We start from the raw sequence: 18905 nt of genomic DNA, 5'->3' as shown, positions 1-18905 counted from the left end.
CCTCCACAGCTGGAGGCGGCCCTCCAGGTGGGGTGTCACAAGAGCAGAAGGGGAGAATCCTCTCCCTCGACCTGCTGGTCACCCTTCTCCTGATACAGCCCGGGATACGGTTCGCTTTCTGGGCTGCCAGCACACACTGCCGGCTCATGTTCAGCTTTTCATCTACCCTCAAGTAGATGAAGTAGTACCCTCATCAGTACCCCCAAGTCCTTCTCCTCAGGGCTGCTCTCTATCCATTCTCCACCGAGCCTGTACTTGTGCTTAGGATTGCCCCAACCCAGGTGCAGGACCTTGCACTTGGCCTTGTTGAACTCCATGAGGTTGGCAGTGGCCCACCTCTCCATCCTGTCCAGGTCCCTCTGGATGACATCCCTTCCCTCCAGCGTGTCGACCGCGCCACACAGCTTGGTGTCGGCGGCAAACTTGCTGAGGGTGCACTCAATGCCATCATCCATGTCACCGACAAAGATGTTAAACAGCACCGGTCCCAACACCGACCCCTGAGGAACGCCACTCGTCACCGATCTCCACTCAGACATTGACCACCAATCTCTGAGTGTGACCATCCAGCCAGTTCTCCAAGTGGAGAACTGCAGCAGCTCAGCACTGGAGCAGGTCAGTAAACTCTGTTGTACTTGGTCACGTTTGAAAGGACAGAAAATGGCAACAATCGAATTTCAGAAGGCTGCAGTAAGTAAACTTGCAGTCTCCACAGGAGCAACTGATTTAGACCCCAGTAAACAAGATCATATGCTTATGGAAGAGCAGAACCATCTTCTGGAGACTTAAAAAAGTTCCAGCACATAACTCTCCTTTCTGGGTTAAGCTTTTAGTGGCAAAACGTGGTAAGCTTTGACACAGAAGGTTGACTGCTGCCACTGAGTATTAGTCCTGTTGCTCCACATACGATCTAAAATAAATTACCTTTTTCATTTGTCAGTTTTATCTCTAATCCTAGAAATCAAGGTGTCATTTCTGGGAACAAATGACAGTTATAAACACTACAAGGTACTGAGTGTTGGTGGAAACAAAAGTATAACTGCAGCAGTTTCAGCTTCAAACTGTCGACAGATCCAGCGTTAATCTGCCTCTGTGCACCCTGGATGTTTGGCTCTTTTGCCACAGTTTCACGCTCATGAACATAGAGAGATATAATCTCCTCAATGTCTAGTAATGCAGTAGGTTTGAGGATTTTTTTGGCTTCTAGTTATCACTACCGAAGTTTATCTTTATAAATATTTTATTTTTAATTTATCCCATCTAATTTAAAGCTGATTTAAACACTTCAAAATAACACTCTGTGCCCAAAATGCAAGCTAGGAAAAAAATCTAGAAAAAAACCCTTGAATTATAACTGATATGTGGTTAATTGAATCCAGAAAAAACCCTAAATTACAATTAATATGTAGTTAATTGATACTTCTGTAGTATTTAAATTTTATGATACTTACTATTCAGGATCTGAAACAAGATCCAGAGCCTTCATTACATCTTCTAGCAGAGTGTCAGGTATAAAACCATTATCTGAAGAAGTAGCAAAAGCTTCTCATTAGGAAAAGAAACAAAATGTTTTCCAGGAGTACAAATTTTATTCAAAAACACAAATAATGCGTATCCTTATCTTTAAAATTTGCAAGGAAATGGTGGGGTTCTAGAAGGGACATGGTTTTTAAACATTTCCCTTCCACTTCAAGAAAGAGTGCAATACAGAAAGTGCAGGGTTTATCATTCATCCAATTTGAAGTTTAATGCTTGCTAAGAATTCGATGCCTTCATAGCAATCTCTGTGTGATACCATGGGATATTGACTGTACATTTCTTCCCTTTCGATTAGTTAAAATACTACCTGAATGTTAGACCTGCTGTTCTCCAAAACATAAGAAAATTTTCAGTGTATGCCACATAGATTCAAGAAGAGAATTTCATGAAGAATACAATAATAGCAGATTTTATAAAAATATAAGAGAAACCAAATTATATTTAAGCTTTATGTTAATTACAAACAACATTACAAAGTTAAAAAGCTTATGCTCTGAGAACTCTACTTCCTACTGCACAGTGTTGTACTCAACTTCCCTTACTACAGAATTCTCAGAAAATTTCTTCATGTCACTTGTAGGTTGACTAATGCACTGAAAATTTCTTAATTACTAAGTATTTCATTCCTCTCTTAATCAACTCAGGTGTAAACAGCATGTTACCCTGGCATGGAAAGCACAATGGCTTTGAAAGTGCAGTATTTGGAACAAATTCAGAAAATAACAGTCTTATTTCTGAAGAGATACCCTACACAGTGCAGGAAGTCATTATCGTTTGGAGTCGGTCTCTGCTGAATGAGTACACTTTGATTACAAAATCTTATTTCAGCAAGAAGGACAGCCCTTACCCTCAGGGTCGTAAGTCTGGAAAACCCTTCTAGCTTGTTCTGAAGGCGCTTCAGGAGCAACAAGGGCCATATCCTTAGGGAAAAAAAAAAGGAAAAAAAAGAAAACTTTGTGAATATTGTTAATTCAGATACAGATTACTAAGGAAATATTTAGCCATACTTCACAGGTTTGGACCTTAAATTAATGAAAATGTAAATACAAAAGAAAAAACGCGGTAATTTAGCAATATTACTGATAATGATGTAAAACAATCAAGAAATATGTTAAAGATTATTCCACAAACTTCTGGACAAATTTTATGGAAGTCCCTTCATTCAGATGTTGTGGCACAAAAGCTACTTGGAGACTACACACATTATGTGGAGATTTAGATTTATGGTATCACTCTGTATAAGGGAAAACATGTACCAGTGAAATTTACTGAGTGTAGTGTGCATATACTGAAACATACAAGAATTGTTTAGATAGAAACCTGTGAGAGAATGTTTTGAAGTCCATTTCACAGCATGGCAGCACACAAATTTGTTAGCTGCATGAACAAGTATAATTTCAATCGTGGCTATTTTAACGCTTTTACTTATCCGCAACTTTGAAAATCTCAAACCCAATCATGCGTCCCAAAACACATGTGGAGAGGCACGTGCCTATGTCCTGGTGTAAAACCAGCAAAAAGCATATCCCTCTGGTTTTATGCCAAAAACATTATTATAAAAAAAGTGGAACTGTTAAGTTATTATTGAGGAATGACAGGTGGCCTAAAGGGTAAGAAATACACCTTTAGTTTAAAAAGATACAACGACTTGATGTTCAAATAGAACATGAAACTCCAAAACAGAGCTCCAAAACCTGTTTGCCAGGAGTACTTAAATCCTACATCACCTCTTGCAAATTCACGATCACCTATGTTGTTTTTGAAGGGAAACATGGCATTTCACAATACCTCACCTATAGGTTTTCTTCCTGTCAAAGTGAAAATGTAACGCTACCTGCTATGCTATGAACGGTAATGACAACCCCCCACACAGCAGCACTGACATTACTCCAAATAACCTTAAACCTGCTTTATTAACATCTGCAGCTCACCACGATTAGTTTAATGATGCTGAATGACGTACGAAGATGTGCAGCTGTTGAGTGAATACTCTGTTATAATGGGTAACACTGATGGATCATGTGAGGTAATGCAAGGATCAGGCAGAGTCATCGTCGGTTCACAAAGGGAAAGTCCTGTTTAAGCGATGTGATATCCTTCTATGGATACCCAGCAGGTGAAGGAAAGGTGGAGGATGGATGTAATTTTTCTGGATTTCAGTGAGGCTTCTGATGCCGTCCCTCACAGCATCCTCCTGGACTTGTCATCCAACCGTGGGATGAGCGGGTTCCCGGTGTGCTGGGTGAAGAACTGGCTGCTGGGCAGTGCTCAGAGGGCTGTAGTGAATGGGGCTGCGTCGGGCTGGTGAGTGGTTACTAGCGGTGATCCCAGGGCTCCCTTCTAGGGCCAGTTCTGTTCCGTGTATTTACCAACAATCTGGATGCGGGAGTTGGATGCCCCGTTAGCAAGTTTGATGATGACACCAAACTGGGAGGTGCTGCTGACTCTCTCGAGGGACAAGAGGCCTTGCAGAGGGACCTAGATAGATTGGAGCACTGGGCTATGATTAATGGGATGAAATTTAACAAGCCCAAAGGCCAGATTCTGCACCTGGGACGGAGTGATGCCTGGCACAAGCATAAATTGGGAGAGGCTGGCAAGCACCCTGCAGAAAGGGGTCTGGGGGTGCTGGTCAGCAGCAGGCTCAACATGAGCCAGCTGTGTGCCCTGGCAGCCAAGGGGGCAAAGATGGGGTGCATCGAACACAGCATAACCAGCCGGTCAAGAGAGGTGATTATCCCACTGTATTCAGCAATGGTGAGGCCTCACCTCGAATATTGTGTGCAGTTCTGGGCCCCACAACTGGAGAAGGATGTGAAGGCCCTTGAACGTGTCTAGAGGAGGGCAACAAAGCTGGTGAGAGGGCTGGAAGCAGTGTCCTATGGGGAGCAGCTGAGGACTTTGGGCTTGTCTACTTTGGAGAACAGGAGGCTGAGAGGCGACCTCATTGCTCTCTGCAGCTTCCTGAGGAGGGGGAGTGGAGTGGGAGATGTTGATCTCTTCTCTCCAGTATCCAGTGACAGGATGCATGGGAATGGTTCAAAGCTGCACCAGGGGAGGTTTAGACTGGACATGAGGAAGCGTTTCTTTACCGAGAGCGTGGTCAAACACTGGAACAGGCTTCCTAGAGAGGCGGTCGATGCCCTGAGCCTGTCAGGGTTTAAGAGGCATGTGGACAATGCCCTTAACAACACGCTTTAACTTGGCCAGCCCTGAACTGGTCAGGTAGTTGGACTAGGTGATCCGTGTGGGGCCCTTCCAACTGAAAGACTCTATTCTATTCTACACATACACTTAGATTTGATAATATGTGACTAACTCTTAAATAATTTAGAATATTCCAGAATTGGAAAAGTTTCATTTTGGGGTGTTGGTGGTATAAAATACATTAAGCAGGAGTAGATTTCACTATCAGTGAATTACAGCTACACTACTGCAATTAGTTCTCGGTTTAAAATAGGTGATGCCATAGTATATAGAGCTTATTAACAACAAAATGACCAGTGATTTTTATATTCAGGATTTAACTCTAAAGAGGGATATTTTTATGGTAGGTTCTTATTTTTGAATTAGCACCTCATGGACACAGTATAACAAGGGAGAACTCTTAAAATTTCCATGGTTTGGAAGGGTATCACCAAAGTAACTTCCAACTGCACAGGCATATTAGTTCAAATGCAAACTACATAATTCTACTTCAGTTTATGAGTATGCAGTTCTTTCCATAAAATCTGAATGTAATCCAAGAAAAAAGACTACCATTTGACTTGTCCTCCCTCCTGCCAAATTATCTTCTTAATGCAGCACTTTCCAGTTTCACGTGATGCAAACCAGATTTTAAAAAGTAAGTCTCCTGCAACTACCAACAATTTTTTTTTATAGTCTAATTGCAAATAGCATGTATTTCTGTTGGCATTTTAATTTTTCAGGTCCTTAGTTATTTCAGTGCATGTGTACATAGGAATAGCCTAGAGAATAAGTCACTGGATGCATTACTCAGTACTGAAAATTCCTCATGTCTTGCAACTGAACTTTTAAATATGGTAAAGCCTCCCAATTATTACATATTAACAGTTTTTATTCATTAGATGTGAGTTACTGATGCCCTAAGGAAGTAATTTCAGGAAGAAAGGTAGTTAAGTTACCAGCCTTGGAGAGTTGACCAAACCCTCCTCACCCGCCATCTTCAAAATGCTAACCTTTCACTGAGACTGTTACCCTATACATAGCAAAAAATGCAAGATTTCAGTGCTGTATATGCAGATCCTATGCATTCCTGAACTTAGCATGTAATTCCTTTCCAGAAAACTTTAGAAGTTCAACTAGTCCATATATTTGTATCTAGGGGAAAAAAAAGTAACATACTTTGTTCAGGCAGCAAAGCTGAAAAAGTGACAAACAGCTAACTAAAATGTACTTCAGCTGCCCAGGCTGATATATCAACCTAATATATCCCCCACCTCAGCCTTATGAATTGTATTTTGATGTATCCCGTGCATTGAAAGTTCCATATAAGGGAATCCCATCAACAATTATAATAATTATTTCCAATAATAAGTACAACATGTCCCAAAAATCATGTTTAACTCGTTGGCTCTTGCAATACACAAACAAGCCATTTTATATTATTCTGAAAAGTTATTCTCATCAGTAGTGCCAGTTATTTTAAGATCCCATGTTTACCCTCAGAGGCAAAAAATAGTCTTCATAAGTTTTAATGAAAACATTACACAAGTTTTCATTCTACAAATCAAAAGCAGAACATAACGGCTAAGCTACACTGACATTCTGGCTACGAATTTCTACAAAGATGCCACCCTGAAAGACCTGTTGCCCTTGAAATTGAACTCTGTTCACATATGGACGGCTTTACAGTTCTACACTACCACTGTGGAGTGATACGTGGAGGAATTACATGTTGTAGTACTGACTTTATTCTTAAAAAATTGCCTAAAGACAGTATATAAATACTGATAATTTATCAACAATTTACCTTGCTATAATTTAATCAGATCTACAAGAATGAAGATTATTTAACCCACTCTTGTATTAGAGAGAAAAGCGTGTATTTTTCAATGCTGTGGTCAGGGGCTTTTCAGCCAGCAACTTTTCCAAAATGCTTTCCTAAGAAAACAAGGTTGATGGGATCTCTGAGACCGATTCCCATCTCTCTAGCTGACTTCTGAATCCATTCCCCAATTTCAGTTTGATCTGACAGAGGGAACGGAGTCTCATGACCAGTCGGTGAAACTGGGAGCCAGGCAGGAAGGAACCGTGCAGGTTTGTGTGCCCCCCCCACCTCCCACTCCCCAGCGAGGGAAGGCAGAACCTGGCTGTGCATCTCTGTGCTCACGGCCAACCATTCAAACACCACTGGCACGGTCCAGGCATGCGACTGCATGCCTGGCTCTTGTCGGGTGGACCATTGGAGGAAACGAGGGGTGGGTCACTACAGCTATTTGCATGTGTGGGAGAGGGAGAAAGAGATGTGCAAGGCAGAGATGGAAAGGGAAAGTCCAAAAACATTTGAGAAAGGGTCTGGGAGACAAGCTGCTGGAAGACAGGCTGCAGATGGTCTGCTCTTACACAACATCCTTTGATTTAGATGCACTACATATGGAGTTCTAAATTAACAGGACTTGGCACACTTGTACTGTTTCACTAACTACCCAGGGGAGCAACCTTAGTTTTCTTCAAAGTACGTTGCCTTATTAAGGTTCACATCAGTCTTGGGGGCTTCAGAGATGGCAAAACATTTGGTGAAGGTTCTGACAGATGCTGGGGAGGGAGGTGGCAGAAAGAGACCAGACCAGAAATCAAACAATCATTTGGTCAAAGCATAGGCCCAATACGAGTACAATAATGGGGTCACCCAGTACAGACTTCTGCTTATCCCTTTAGTCAACTGAAGTGAATATTCACAAACAATTGCAGTTGATGTGAAAGGAACGGATTCCCAGGCAAAGTAAGATGAAATTTTGATCCACTTAGGAGGAGGGAAGAGAGTTGACACATTCCTATCATTTATGCTGGAGAGGAACAGAAGTCCTCACTCAGTGACAGCCATCCACAATCCAGTGTGAAGATTTTTGAGTCTGGAGGGATCAGATCGCTCAAATCACTGTTCCTGGTCCAGATTTAACGGTGTGGACTCTGGTCAACATACCGAGGTCCTGATAACAAAAGTGCCCCAAATGTGTCAAAACCACTGGGGCCCTGTTCTGTTTTACTCAGAGTGGGAGTCTAGGGACAAGTTAAACTGGGTGAAATACATCTGTCTCTTCAACCACACATGCCATCAGAAACACAACTAAGAAAGAAGTGGCAGTTTTTAACAGTATGGGAAGTAAAGAGAGAAAACTCAGATCAATCCTAATGCTGTGAGACTACCCAAGCAACACCTGATGAATGGTGTAGAGGCAGGAATATCATCCACTTAATCTCACCGTGGAGATGGTTCAAGAGAAGTTTTATTTTAACGTCAGGAGGGCTCTTTCAGAGATTACCTTTGGAAAGAGAAAAGACACTTCACACAATCCTACTGATGCACTGTGTAGCTGTATCGTTAGCATTTGGATGAGTAGGTCTGTGACACGTGACCAGAATGCATTTCAAACCGGATAGTGCTCTGAAGTAGGAATATGAAGCGTCAGGTCCTCCTGTGGCTGTAATCCAATTGCAACAAATCTCCAGATCCACAAGAGCCACATCCAGTGTCAGTACCCCAGAGGACAGAGACACGCAGGGGTGGTTTCTTCTTCAAGTGAAGGGATCCTGCTACCAAAGTCAGATGAAAAGCTCTTTATAGCCTGAGAAATAACAAATCAGCTACGGGAGAACAGATGGAATGCAGCTTTATTTGGAGGCAAGGAGCAGAAGCATTACATGTAGCACCGCATATACAAATTGAGGTTATGTGTCCTAAAGGTGTCAGATACCGTTTTACTTGCAGAGACTGGCTAGGAAGTGAACCAAAGAATAAAATTTAACACGGACTGGAATCAGTTCACAAGCAGGAAAGCTATCATCACTACAGGAGTAAAAATAGGTTCAAAGTCTTGAAGTGAAATAAATTTTAGTTGTTGATTCTCACTGAGACTGAGAAGATTAAACAGAACCTAGGTATTGGTAAATTAAAGAACCGCTTTCTTGTAGGTCTTTCTAGTAGAGTGATCATCCTTAAGATCACCCTTCAGATTCCCTTAATGGGAAGCTGTTATTATCATCATACACAGAATTGAACAAGTATGCAAAGGCTACTGGTCTTGCTTTCTCTTAGGCCCCACTGAAGAGATGTTGAGACTGCTGAGGTATCCACTTACTGGTTCTAAAAATACTCACCAACATAGCATCTACTGTCAGTTTAGGCAAAGTGTTGGGAAGGGTTCCTGAAAAGGGACAGAGTTGGAGAACTGTGCTGTGGCAACAAAGCAAACCAAATCCTAGGGCCCTCACCTGCGAAGTCCATACAAAGGCATTTGATGTTACTTGCCATGAATGTAGTTTGAAAGACTACCAACACCTGCAAAACACCTTCAGAATACTTGAAAGAGTAAGAGATTTTCCTGCTTGAGAACTGTATATGGAGGAACTGAAGAAAAGGTCCTTGACTGACGTTGAGCTCTGCAGCCACAACTGTTTCTGCTTCAGAATGGCAGGTGTCAAAGATCATATACTGTACCCTCCTCAGCCTTGAAGAGGGGCTTTAGGTCTATCTGGGATTCAGAAAAAGCCAAAAGAAAATAATTTCCTTGAATGAGAGAGGGAAAAGACACAAAAGGAATCATGCCACCCCCAAGGTAGCAGAATTATCACGGGTCAGAAAATAACATACAGAATGTGTAATTCAGACTGACAAAGATGGCAGAGTTTATCTGAAAGTGTTCATCCAGGGGTAGAGGTGCTGGTGGTGGAGAAACGTTAATGGAATGCAGTAAGTTTCAGCAAGAAATGGATGAAAGGAAGCAAACTGTCTCCAGGTGCACTCTGCCTTGTGACTAAGAGCGAAAGGATTGCCCTTACTGTGCCGTACCTACAGCACCTCGCTGGTACTGCAAACGGGAGGGAGTTCTCAACAGGGCAGAATGAAAAGCTACATATGGATGACTACTTCAAACCCTTTTCACCTTCACCCATACTACCCAGACAGCAAAGGGAGCCTGCTTGATCCAAGGGTGGGGTGAGGCTGTGGAAGAAAAGCAAACACAAGCTGAAGAGCAAGACTTAGTAACAGAGACAGCTACAGTGAGCACAGCCAGCCTACCCATCTGGAAAGCGGGGCTTTTAGCAGGCACTCAGCTAAGCGATGGAAACCACAGCATGGGCTCCATTCCTGTGGGAGAGGATGGTTTAATGAGACAGCCAATAAAAAAAGCCACAGCACTGCAGTTTTTAAAAAATAAGAAAAACTCAAAGTACAGTGAATACATGTTTAACAATTACATTGCCAAAGATGTTGGCGTTTTAGTTCAAAACATTACAAGAAGGCAACAATTCACTTGTTGACACGTAAAAATAATAAAAGCTTCTTCACCCTGTTCCCTGTTTGGAAGGGCAGATTACAAGTGATTACTGTAAAACAATAAAAATTAGGTATGTAAGGTATATAGTTGTCTTTATTATTATTATTATCCACAGTTGCTAACTTGCTTTGCTCATCAGAACAGAACAAAGTCTGTTTTGAAAGCAAAAATACATTACTGGAATTACAGACCAGGAGTCCGCAAATTTGAGTTTACTGGAGTTCTTATCTAATCACTAAATTACATATTACCCTCCAGCCATGAGTTTCATCCGAAAGGACAACTTTTCAAATCATCTGTTGTCTGCCATATTTGGATTTTTTTTTCGCCCCCCCCGAGGACAGAATACGGTGCTGTGTAAACAACAAACTTTATTCCTAAGAGGAACCAAACTGGAAGTGAGCAAATGCCATGGTTTATGACCCCCAAAAACTGCACATTATAATTCACTTAAGATGCACAGTAGCTTCTATTATCAATGCTACTTTTTCCTACTTGAAAACAAAAATTGCTATCTCTATTAAGTATTATTTCTATATCTAAGACTATTTCAGCCTACAGACACAAAGCATTTGCCATACAACCTGTGGTGAGCATTAACATATTAATTCTACTTGGCAAGTACAATAAGGAGGGGGGGAAAGAGCAAGTACGACAGAAACATTTGATAGCAGAGCTCAAAGCCACTGAAGATTTAATGCAGAAATTCCCATCTCTCAGTTCTCACAGTACTGAGTATTGGAAACCAGCTTCAAGTGTTCAGTTTGCCACTTAAACCATGTAATTCTCTCTGGGGATGATGAAAACTCCCTGGATTGCTTGAATCCCAAAGGATGAAATGTTTTTGAAAATGGACCAGATAAATTATTTTATAACTGAAATTTGACAAATTTCTTTCTAAAGGACAACTATTAGCCTGCTTAATTGTTCTAACAGTAATATGGCTTTACATGTGAAATGTAAGGAAGAAACTAAGAAAACAATGTATTAGTAATAACGCCACGTAGTCCACTGTTACTTTGTACTGTTGAGTAGTGTGTTTGGGAATCTTTATGTGCACGTGTTGATACACGTATGGAGAAGATACTAAATACTCACAAACTCTACTGTTTCTATACTATGTGAAAATGTGTATCACCTTTTATGTCCACATTTGAATTAGGTATTCCAGGTAGTAGCAGAATAGAGCAATTAGCTTCTGTGAAAAACCATATGTTTATTCCTTTAATTAATGCAAAAGTTGTGATATTTTTCTCCTTAAAGCTGTATTACACAGTAAAGCCCACCTCACATCACACCAATTACATATTTCCTTAACACTGAACTTTTTTTCTAAGTACATCCACACTGTCTCAGCATTTCCACACCAAAGCATCTTTAACTTATGCAAGTCTCAGAATCACAACTTTGGCACCCTTCTGTAACACAACCCAGTTATTTTTAAAATACACATATAAATGTATATGCATATAAAGCTCAGCTATCAAATCAGTAGAGAAAAATAGCACTGGATTCCCTATAATACAAATTAAAATGAGAAAGTACGACAGAATATTTCATACCCTTCTTTCATACCCTTGTTCTTCAAAACAACACTGGAAAAAATGCACTTAAAAACTGATATGAAGTTACTTCAATTTTAGAAACAAACAAAAAAAAAGTATGATTCAGATCACCTACTGACTTACTGTTGTTACATAAGGGATGAAATAAAACAGACGATTAAGGCAATGTCACTGTGTTTCACCTCTGCTAGGAGGACTTAAAAACTTCCTCCACCACAGTCGTTCCCCCCTCCCAGCCTTCTGTATTTTTGTTCCTCCTTCCATATTTAGACTTTTAATTCATCCATTCACATATCCTAACCGGACAGTAGAGCTGCCTAATTAAAGAAATCAAAGATGTTATTGTGTACACAACAAAGTTGCTATGAATATGAAAGAAGACAGTAAAGACTTTAGAAGGTCTTTAAGGGAATAAAAGAGAATTTTATGCCTCTTGCCTCCATCTGCTCACAAATATTGTAGATGTGATAGACGTAGGTGTAATAATACCTGCTCCACCATGAAGAACCCTCAAATAAAATGGATAGTTTTATTGTTTTGGGGAAATTTGAAAAATATCCAAATACATTCAGAAGGCTAAAGTGTAAAATCATTTTAAACACTAAAAAGCCAAGGTATAAACACTGAAATGAGAAAAGAGCTTTTGAAGCAGAGTTGCATTTTTCAGGCCAAGATTTACTGTGAGCTAACCATCAACACACACAACTCAGAAGCCATCAGACACTGAAGGATTCTAAGTTGTGCTGCACAATATTCAGTAGCAACGACCCAACAGAAGGAAGGGGTCTGTGAAGACATATATATAAACAATACCTAATTACAGAACATTACCAGCAGACTGGAATAGCTGCAAACGTAGCACGTGCCAAATGCAGAATCAAGACAGCAACTGGTAAATGTCAATGCATCGAGTGAAGTGGATATGCTTCATGACCAGGAGGAAAAAAAAGTAATGCAATATATGAGAGCACATTATATTAAAAATGCTGTGTTTAAGAAAACTCCAGGGCAGTTCTCACTGGATGGCTGTATCTCAGTGCATTGCTGTCTGTGCAATAGCACAAATAATACTTCACTGTTTAATATAGCTGAAAATGGAACTGAAGTGATAATTGTGGCAGAACTGAGTAGGACTTGTGCCTGGAAAGCCATGGTACCTGACCAGAGGAAGAAGCAAATGATGGAGGAAAAAGCCATCAGCATTTTGTTGTTCACTTGATTTGGAATTAGGAATAACAATTTTTTTATGCAACATGTTTCTGTAAATACAAATCTGACCAATATTTTTAAAACTGCAATACTTTTTAAGACTCTATCAATTTATTCATCATATTTTAATAATGAGCCAGGATACCTATTCCTCCAAATCTAAAAAACAGAGTAACTAACCGTCACATGATGACTCAGGCCCCAAACCTTTACTAATGTATCAACTGGAATAGACATTGGTTTCACACCTAAAAGGGATACAGACTCATACAATCATGTTCTCAGCTCTTGTTTCTATGAGGTATGTTGACTTTCAGAATTTACTTGATACAGGGAATTATAAATGATACAATTGCATTTAGCAATGTCTTTGATGCGTTTACTATTTGCAAGCCACTCTGCACATACTGCTAAAAAGAAATAAAAACCTAAACTCTGTTTCTTTAAAAATCAGCCTTTTATTTGATAGGCTAACACACATACAAACAAACTAGATGTTGCTCATACCCTCCTTCCCGAGACAGGTGGCTATCAAGACTTCTAGATGCTAACAGGTACTCTTATGGAGTAGGACCCAATTCACTACCTTCCCATCCCCAATTCCAGTTTACACAGGAAAGTCATTCATTCTAATCTGAGGAAAAACAAAAAGTACTCCTCAGGACTGCTCTGTCTACAAATGGACAGTAAACGACCCACCATTTCTACACTGCTTTAAAGAGGTGTTTTACACGTTCACTGCTATGATCTAGTTCGCTAAAAATATATCTAACTCCATTTCAGAAACAATTTCTCATTTCAGTTAGAGGAAAAACATCATTTCATGGAGATGACTGCACTTAGGTCTCAAGTGTCCTCCCACAGCCGACTGCTAAGCTGTAAATATCTGACAGAAGTCGGTTTCCTAACCAGCTGAAGTGCAAACTCAGCAGATGGAAAGGAAACAGAGCACACACTTTGAAGGGAACTAGGAAGTTGGAAAACTGAATAACTGACTACTAGAATCACTTTTCTTCCTAACTGTATTTAAAACAGACTTGAAATGTCTGAATGTAATTTTTCTAAAAGTGGTTAATGTGATATTTATGCTCATTACTTAAGCATATTCTCTAAGTTTCCCAATTCCGAAGTGCTCCTACAATATATTAAATTGAGAGCTTAGCAGCTCATGGAAATCCCTTCATTTTTTATTTGTGGCTCCAGAAAAGGTTCTCTTCACTCAATGGCTTTCTTTCCTTCCTTCTTTAATCCCTCTTTGTTCCTAAGGGCATCTCATGGAACAAGTGGTAGTGTTTTATTTTGAATTTTTAGATCTAAATTTTGCTGGATCAGAGGCTCCTATTGGAACTGCTAGAACTACTCCTCCTGGCCCATTTTACAAGTTTTCATCTAGGCTTGGAAACAGTGTGCGAGAAGTCAGTGCAGAGCGATTCTCTCATCTACCTCAGCACAAACCAGTATCAAAACGTGTTAATGTTTCAGGAGAAAGAATTCAGTGACACAAAAATTGGAACAACTCAAATAAACACGTGAAAAGTGATACCATCTAAGCAGCCCTACTCTCAACTACTTCATATATAAAACCTGAACCTCCCCCTCTGAAAGAAAACAGATGGATGAGAAGTCTTTTCCCAAAAGGAAGTAATTTGCTTATTTGCTTAGGGGCATATACAATTACATTTCATGGTCTGTATCAGCCAACCATGAACAATGACCCTAAATGATCACTGTGAAAGCTGTACGTAACGGGATAAACGTTAACATTTTTCTAAAACTTTAGAGGAATATACAGATCTGAGTAACTGGCTGAAATTAGTCAGAGAATTGGGGTAAACACAGTGAATACAATTCTTTCAGGTTGGTAAATCCCAAATAATTGGTTACATTAACATTCAGAGTTTTACATCTCTCAGCATAATGACCTCTACATTACAATTTCTACGTCTCGACTCTAAGAACTAATAATGCAAAACCTCATGCCTGAGTTACCTCCTTATGATCTGAGCACTAAGTCTTCATAATTGCTACTCCTTACTGTGGGATGCACAGCAATTCTGACAGGAGCAGTACAAACATTACAGGACCTGCAGCTAATTCCTAAATGTTGTCACTTCAGTTTTTGCCACAAGTTGTCAAACTGCCTACCACTGCCCACAGATTCACTTTTTCAGTGTTCAAAGACATCAGCTTCTTTTCCACCCAACCTCAGGAACTGGAAGACCACCAGAATGCTCTTTAACACTTTCCACATACAATTTCCTCAACATACTCAATGCTTTTTTTGCCTCGGTCTTCACTGGCAAGGGCACGAGCCGTACCCCCAAAAGTCCCGGAAGACAAGGGCAGGGATTGGGAGAATGGAGAGCTGCCCGTAGTCAGCGAGGGACTCAGATCACACTCCGTCCTTCTAATAATACCTGAAAGACCCAAAAATCCTAAGTCACTAGAGTCCTACCTGACTCTGGAAGATGAAGTGATGTTCCTGCATCACTGGCCCTAAAAATCAGAAAATCCAAGTCAGGCCCGCTAAAATCCCCAAAATTTTATTACAGACTCTTGACTCTCTTTGATGTAGAATGTAATGATGCATGTCATAACCACAGTGGTTCAAGTCTACTGCATCAGAATATGATTTGGCCTTTGTAACATCCATTACTAGGTTTCATATGGCACAGTGATCTACGAGTCCTAACCATCTAGCTCTGCAGGATCAGCCCCACCTGCCTACCAAAGACACATACACCTCAATCTTCCCACTCAAACTTTCTGTTGTCCTCTGGACATCTCTGCTCTTCTTGGAAGTCCCGACTTCTCCAAGACATTTTGAAGGCCTGAAAGGATGTCCGGGAGTGTCAAAACCTTTTTCTTCTCTCACAAACCTTGTGCAAAACTTGAAAAAGAACATGTCCTGTAGAAAGCTGGTATAGCCACTCTGAGGAGCTTTCATTTCTTCACTATTTAAAAATTCTTCTAGCACAGCTGAAGTACAGACCATCAAAAACTAAAAGGAGACAGAGAGATCTGATTTTTCCTTGCATCTTATTTTCACAGTTGGCTGCTCATTCCAGCAATGTGGGAAAAGGGAAGATAAGAGGATAATTTGCTTTCTCCTGAGCAAAGCCAAAAATCATATGATGGCCAAAGTTTCTCACAAAAGCTGTCTCCACTTAAAGCCAAAATTATATTTCTAGTGGAGAAATAGAAATACAGAGACTTTATAAATTACAGTGTTCCAGATTCGTTATCTTTAGAGAAAATAAAGCCACCATAACTTCAGGTAAATTGATGTCATGAATTTGCTTCATTAAGAACAAACATGCCACCACACACTGTTGCATCACATGTAATGTCTATTTTACTACAATGAAAAGTTTAGACAAAATCTAGAATTTACTTGGATAATGCTGGCGTGAAAATCACTCACATGAATGAAAAAACCCACAAGTTTCCCCATAGAAAACCTCCCAAACGAACAATAAACAAAGAAACTGCACAGAAGTGCCTGTTCATAGAGAGAAACAAACATCTGTAGCGGGAACAAATTCATCTGAAAATAAAATTTGAGTAGACCCACAAAAGAGCAGAATATGGTTTCACAGTTATGTTCTGTGATCTTGCACAGCTAGAACAGGGTACACAGCTTACAGCAGTATTTTATTTTGAGGTGCCCCCTTCCAACTACAAAACCATTATTCTAAAGAGACTCAGCCTTTCTACTAGGAAACATTTGGACAAATCAACCCTTATGTACTACTGTGTTGTTCAGAACAATTAAAATTTATTTAGCAATAGCATTTATGCTGTGAAGCTTAAACCAACCAGTAGAGCAAATTCAATTCAACTTGGGAGCCCACAGATGGCACAGGACACAGCCTGCTCTAACATTCATTTCAAAAAGGGGTCTCTTCCTGCAGAAATGAGCTCTTAAATTAACAGCTAGTAGAAATATTTGAAGATTCACTGCTGAGGTAGCCAGGTCCAAGCTACTGTCAAGAACAGTGCAGCATTTGTCTCCCTGTTCTTAACCAGCACACAGAAAATTTACACTCTACTTTCGCCCAGAAGTTACTTCTGCAGTTGTCTCACACATCCATATTCTTTCTACTACATATCCAGACTGTCTCAACCAGAACCAAATCCACTTACTTATGGAGACAAAAGACTCTGAAACCACACACTCTGTAACCAGTTCCTGAAGAGGAATTCTTCAAAATCTGATTTTGATTTCTACTCTGATGAAGAAAGACTTCTTCAAAATCTGATCACTGGTCATGGGAGAAAAAAACAAAAGGAAGGGCATAGATATTTTTCACTACCTTCCCCAAGTAGAAGAGTTAGTAAGTTGAAGGGTAAGTATAATTTATCTGGATATACATGGGTTACTTCTGCAGAGACCAGAGTTGTTAGGACATAGTATAAAGGTTGAATTTTTGCAGGTGCATCCGATTTTCTTTCCTGGCCACTGTTGGTGTTCAGAGATTAAATGCTGTACTCAGTAACACTCCCCCTTAGCTCAGTTCTGGTAAACACCACTGACCCAAATTCAGGATCTCCTATAGAAGTGTCAGTGTTTGCCCAGATGTCCCTCTGCTGAACTCTGATCAAAAAGATTGCTTAGGAAGAGAAGTGAATGTTCTTTCTTCTGAGAGACAACACTATCAAGGATGCTGAAAAAAGGCCCGGAGAGTATGTAGAACAGGTTACAGTGATCAAAGTAAGACAAATAAAAAACTGTAATGCAAAACCGTAAGTGCAGTCCCACCACAGCAGAACAGGCACGCTTTCCTTGAAAAGCAGTAATTTGTAACTTATTCGGATGTCTCAGCCAGGATTTTCCTCTGCTTATTTGATCCTTCAAGTCCAGAAATGCTACAATGCTGTAACTGAAAATGGATAGCCGATTCTGTTGTGGCCTGTGTGCTCCAAGACCTGGGAACAGACTAAGGGAATTTTTGAAAAACCTACACAGCCCAAAAGTGTCCCCACAGACAGTTTCAGTCACCTGAAGTCACCAGACAAACTCCATGATATCTTTTCACTGCCAAAGAATCTGAATTCAGATTTCCCGTCCATGTGAGGTTGCATGTCAGCAGATAGTATTTAGAAAGAGCTAGCAACCTGCTGCTGTTCTTCCCATTGGCTGCACGTAACATTTTCTTGTTTCATTTCACATAACATTTCAACCTGTTGGTGTTTTTTTAATACAGTGTCTGATCACACTCTGACATTCCTAAAAGTTCTGAATAGTCTCAGCTTGTCGTAACTTCCTATGTTACCAGTATCATTAAAATAACCAAGAACTGACCATACAGCATTTGATCCAGAGCATCACATCCCTACAGTAAGTAATTTAGAGCTGCCCCACTTCTCTCTCTCTCTTTACTATACAATTGAAAAATAAATTAAAAAAGGCTGTCACTTTAAAGTTGGTTTTTAGGGGACATTTACACCACTAACCATTTGCGTTAGCACAATCTGGCAGAGCACGCAGGGTACTTAATGTGTGAAATGAAAGCTTCCTTGTTTATTTTTGTTGGCCTGAGGCCATTCAAAAGTCTTCTTATTCTCTGAAAGGAAGGAAGGAAGGAAGGAAGGGCAGTAAGTGGCAGAAATGATGGTTGCTTGGATTTAGTTGCCTATGAAGAACATACATGTTCACTTATTCAGGGAAAATCTGTCTTGCTGCAAATGCAGAGTCCATGACCACTGGGAGTAACAGCCACTCATTTCTTCAGTAAATGTTAAATTTGGGTTGCTGAGCATCAACCAACTTTCTGGCCTTACAGACACACAGTTGTAATTGAAAGAAAGAAAATATGCTGGTACTAATTACAGTTCCTTGCTAACATTTGCTCCCCCTCCCAACTATTCACACAAGTTTTTCACTCCTATATTATAATAAACCTAAGTATCAGAGCTCTGAAGAACAAACTATTTAGGTAATACATATGTTTGTATGTCTTTCCCAACTCCATAGAATCACAGAATGGTTTGGGTTGGACGGGACCTTAAAGGCCATCTAGTTCCAACACCCCTCCCAGAGGCAGGGACAGCCTCCACTAGACCAGGA

The 18905-nt window shown here is 40.3% G+C and overlaps 1 protein-coding gene across 1 annotated transcript in view; it reads right to left on the bottom strand.

Annotated features, from left to right (window-relative positions):
• FAM188A (family with sequence similarity 188, member A) overlaps positions 1–18905 on the bottom strand; it is a 47352-nt gene that overhangs the window by 7190 nt on the left and 21257 nt on the right. Inside the window, exons 11-12 of the mRNA XM_010154902.1 lie at positions 2387–2459; positions 1452–1524 (exon numbers count right to left, since the gene is read on the bottom strand). Of these exons, the coding sequence (XP_010153204.1) occupies positions 1452–1524; positions 2387–2459 (146 nt within the window). The remainder of the gene's footprint in view (positions 1–1451; positions 1525–2386; positions 2460–18905) is intronic.

The sequence above is a fragment of the Eurypyga helias genome, unplaced genomic scaffold (genome assembly GCF_000690775.1).
Source record: "Eurypyga helias isolate BGI_N326 unplaced genomic scaffold, ASM69077v1 scaffold16447, whole genome shotgun sequence".
Taxonomy (NCBI): domain Eukaryota; kingdom Metazoa; phylum Chordata; class Aves; order Eurypygiformes; family Eurypygidae; genus Eurypyga; species Eurypyga helias.
This window is presented reverse-complemented; position numbering and strand designations above follow the sequence as displayed.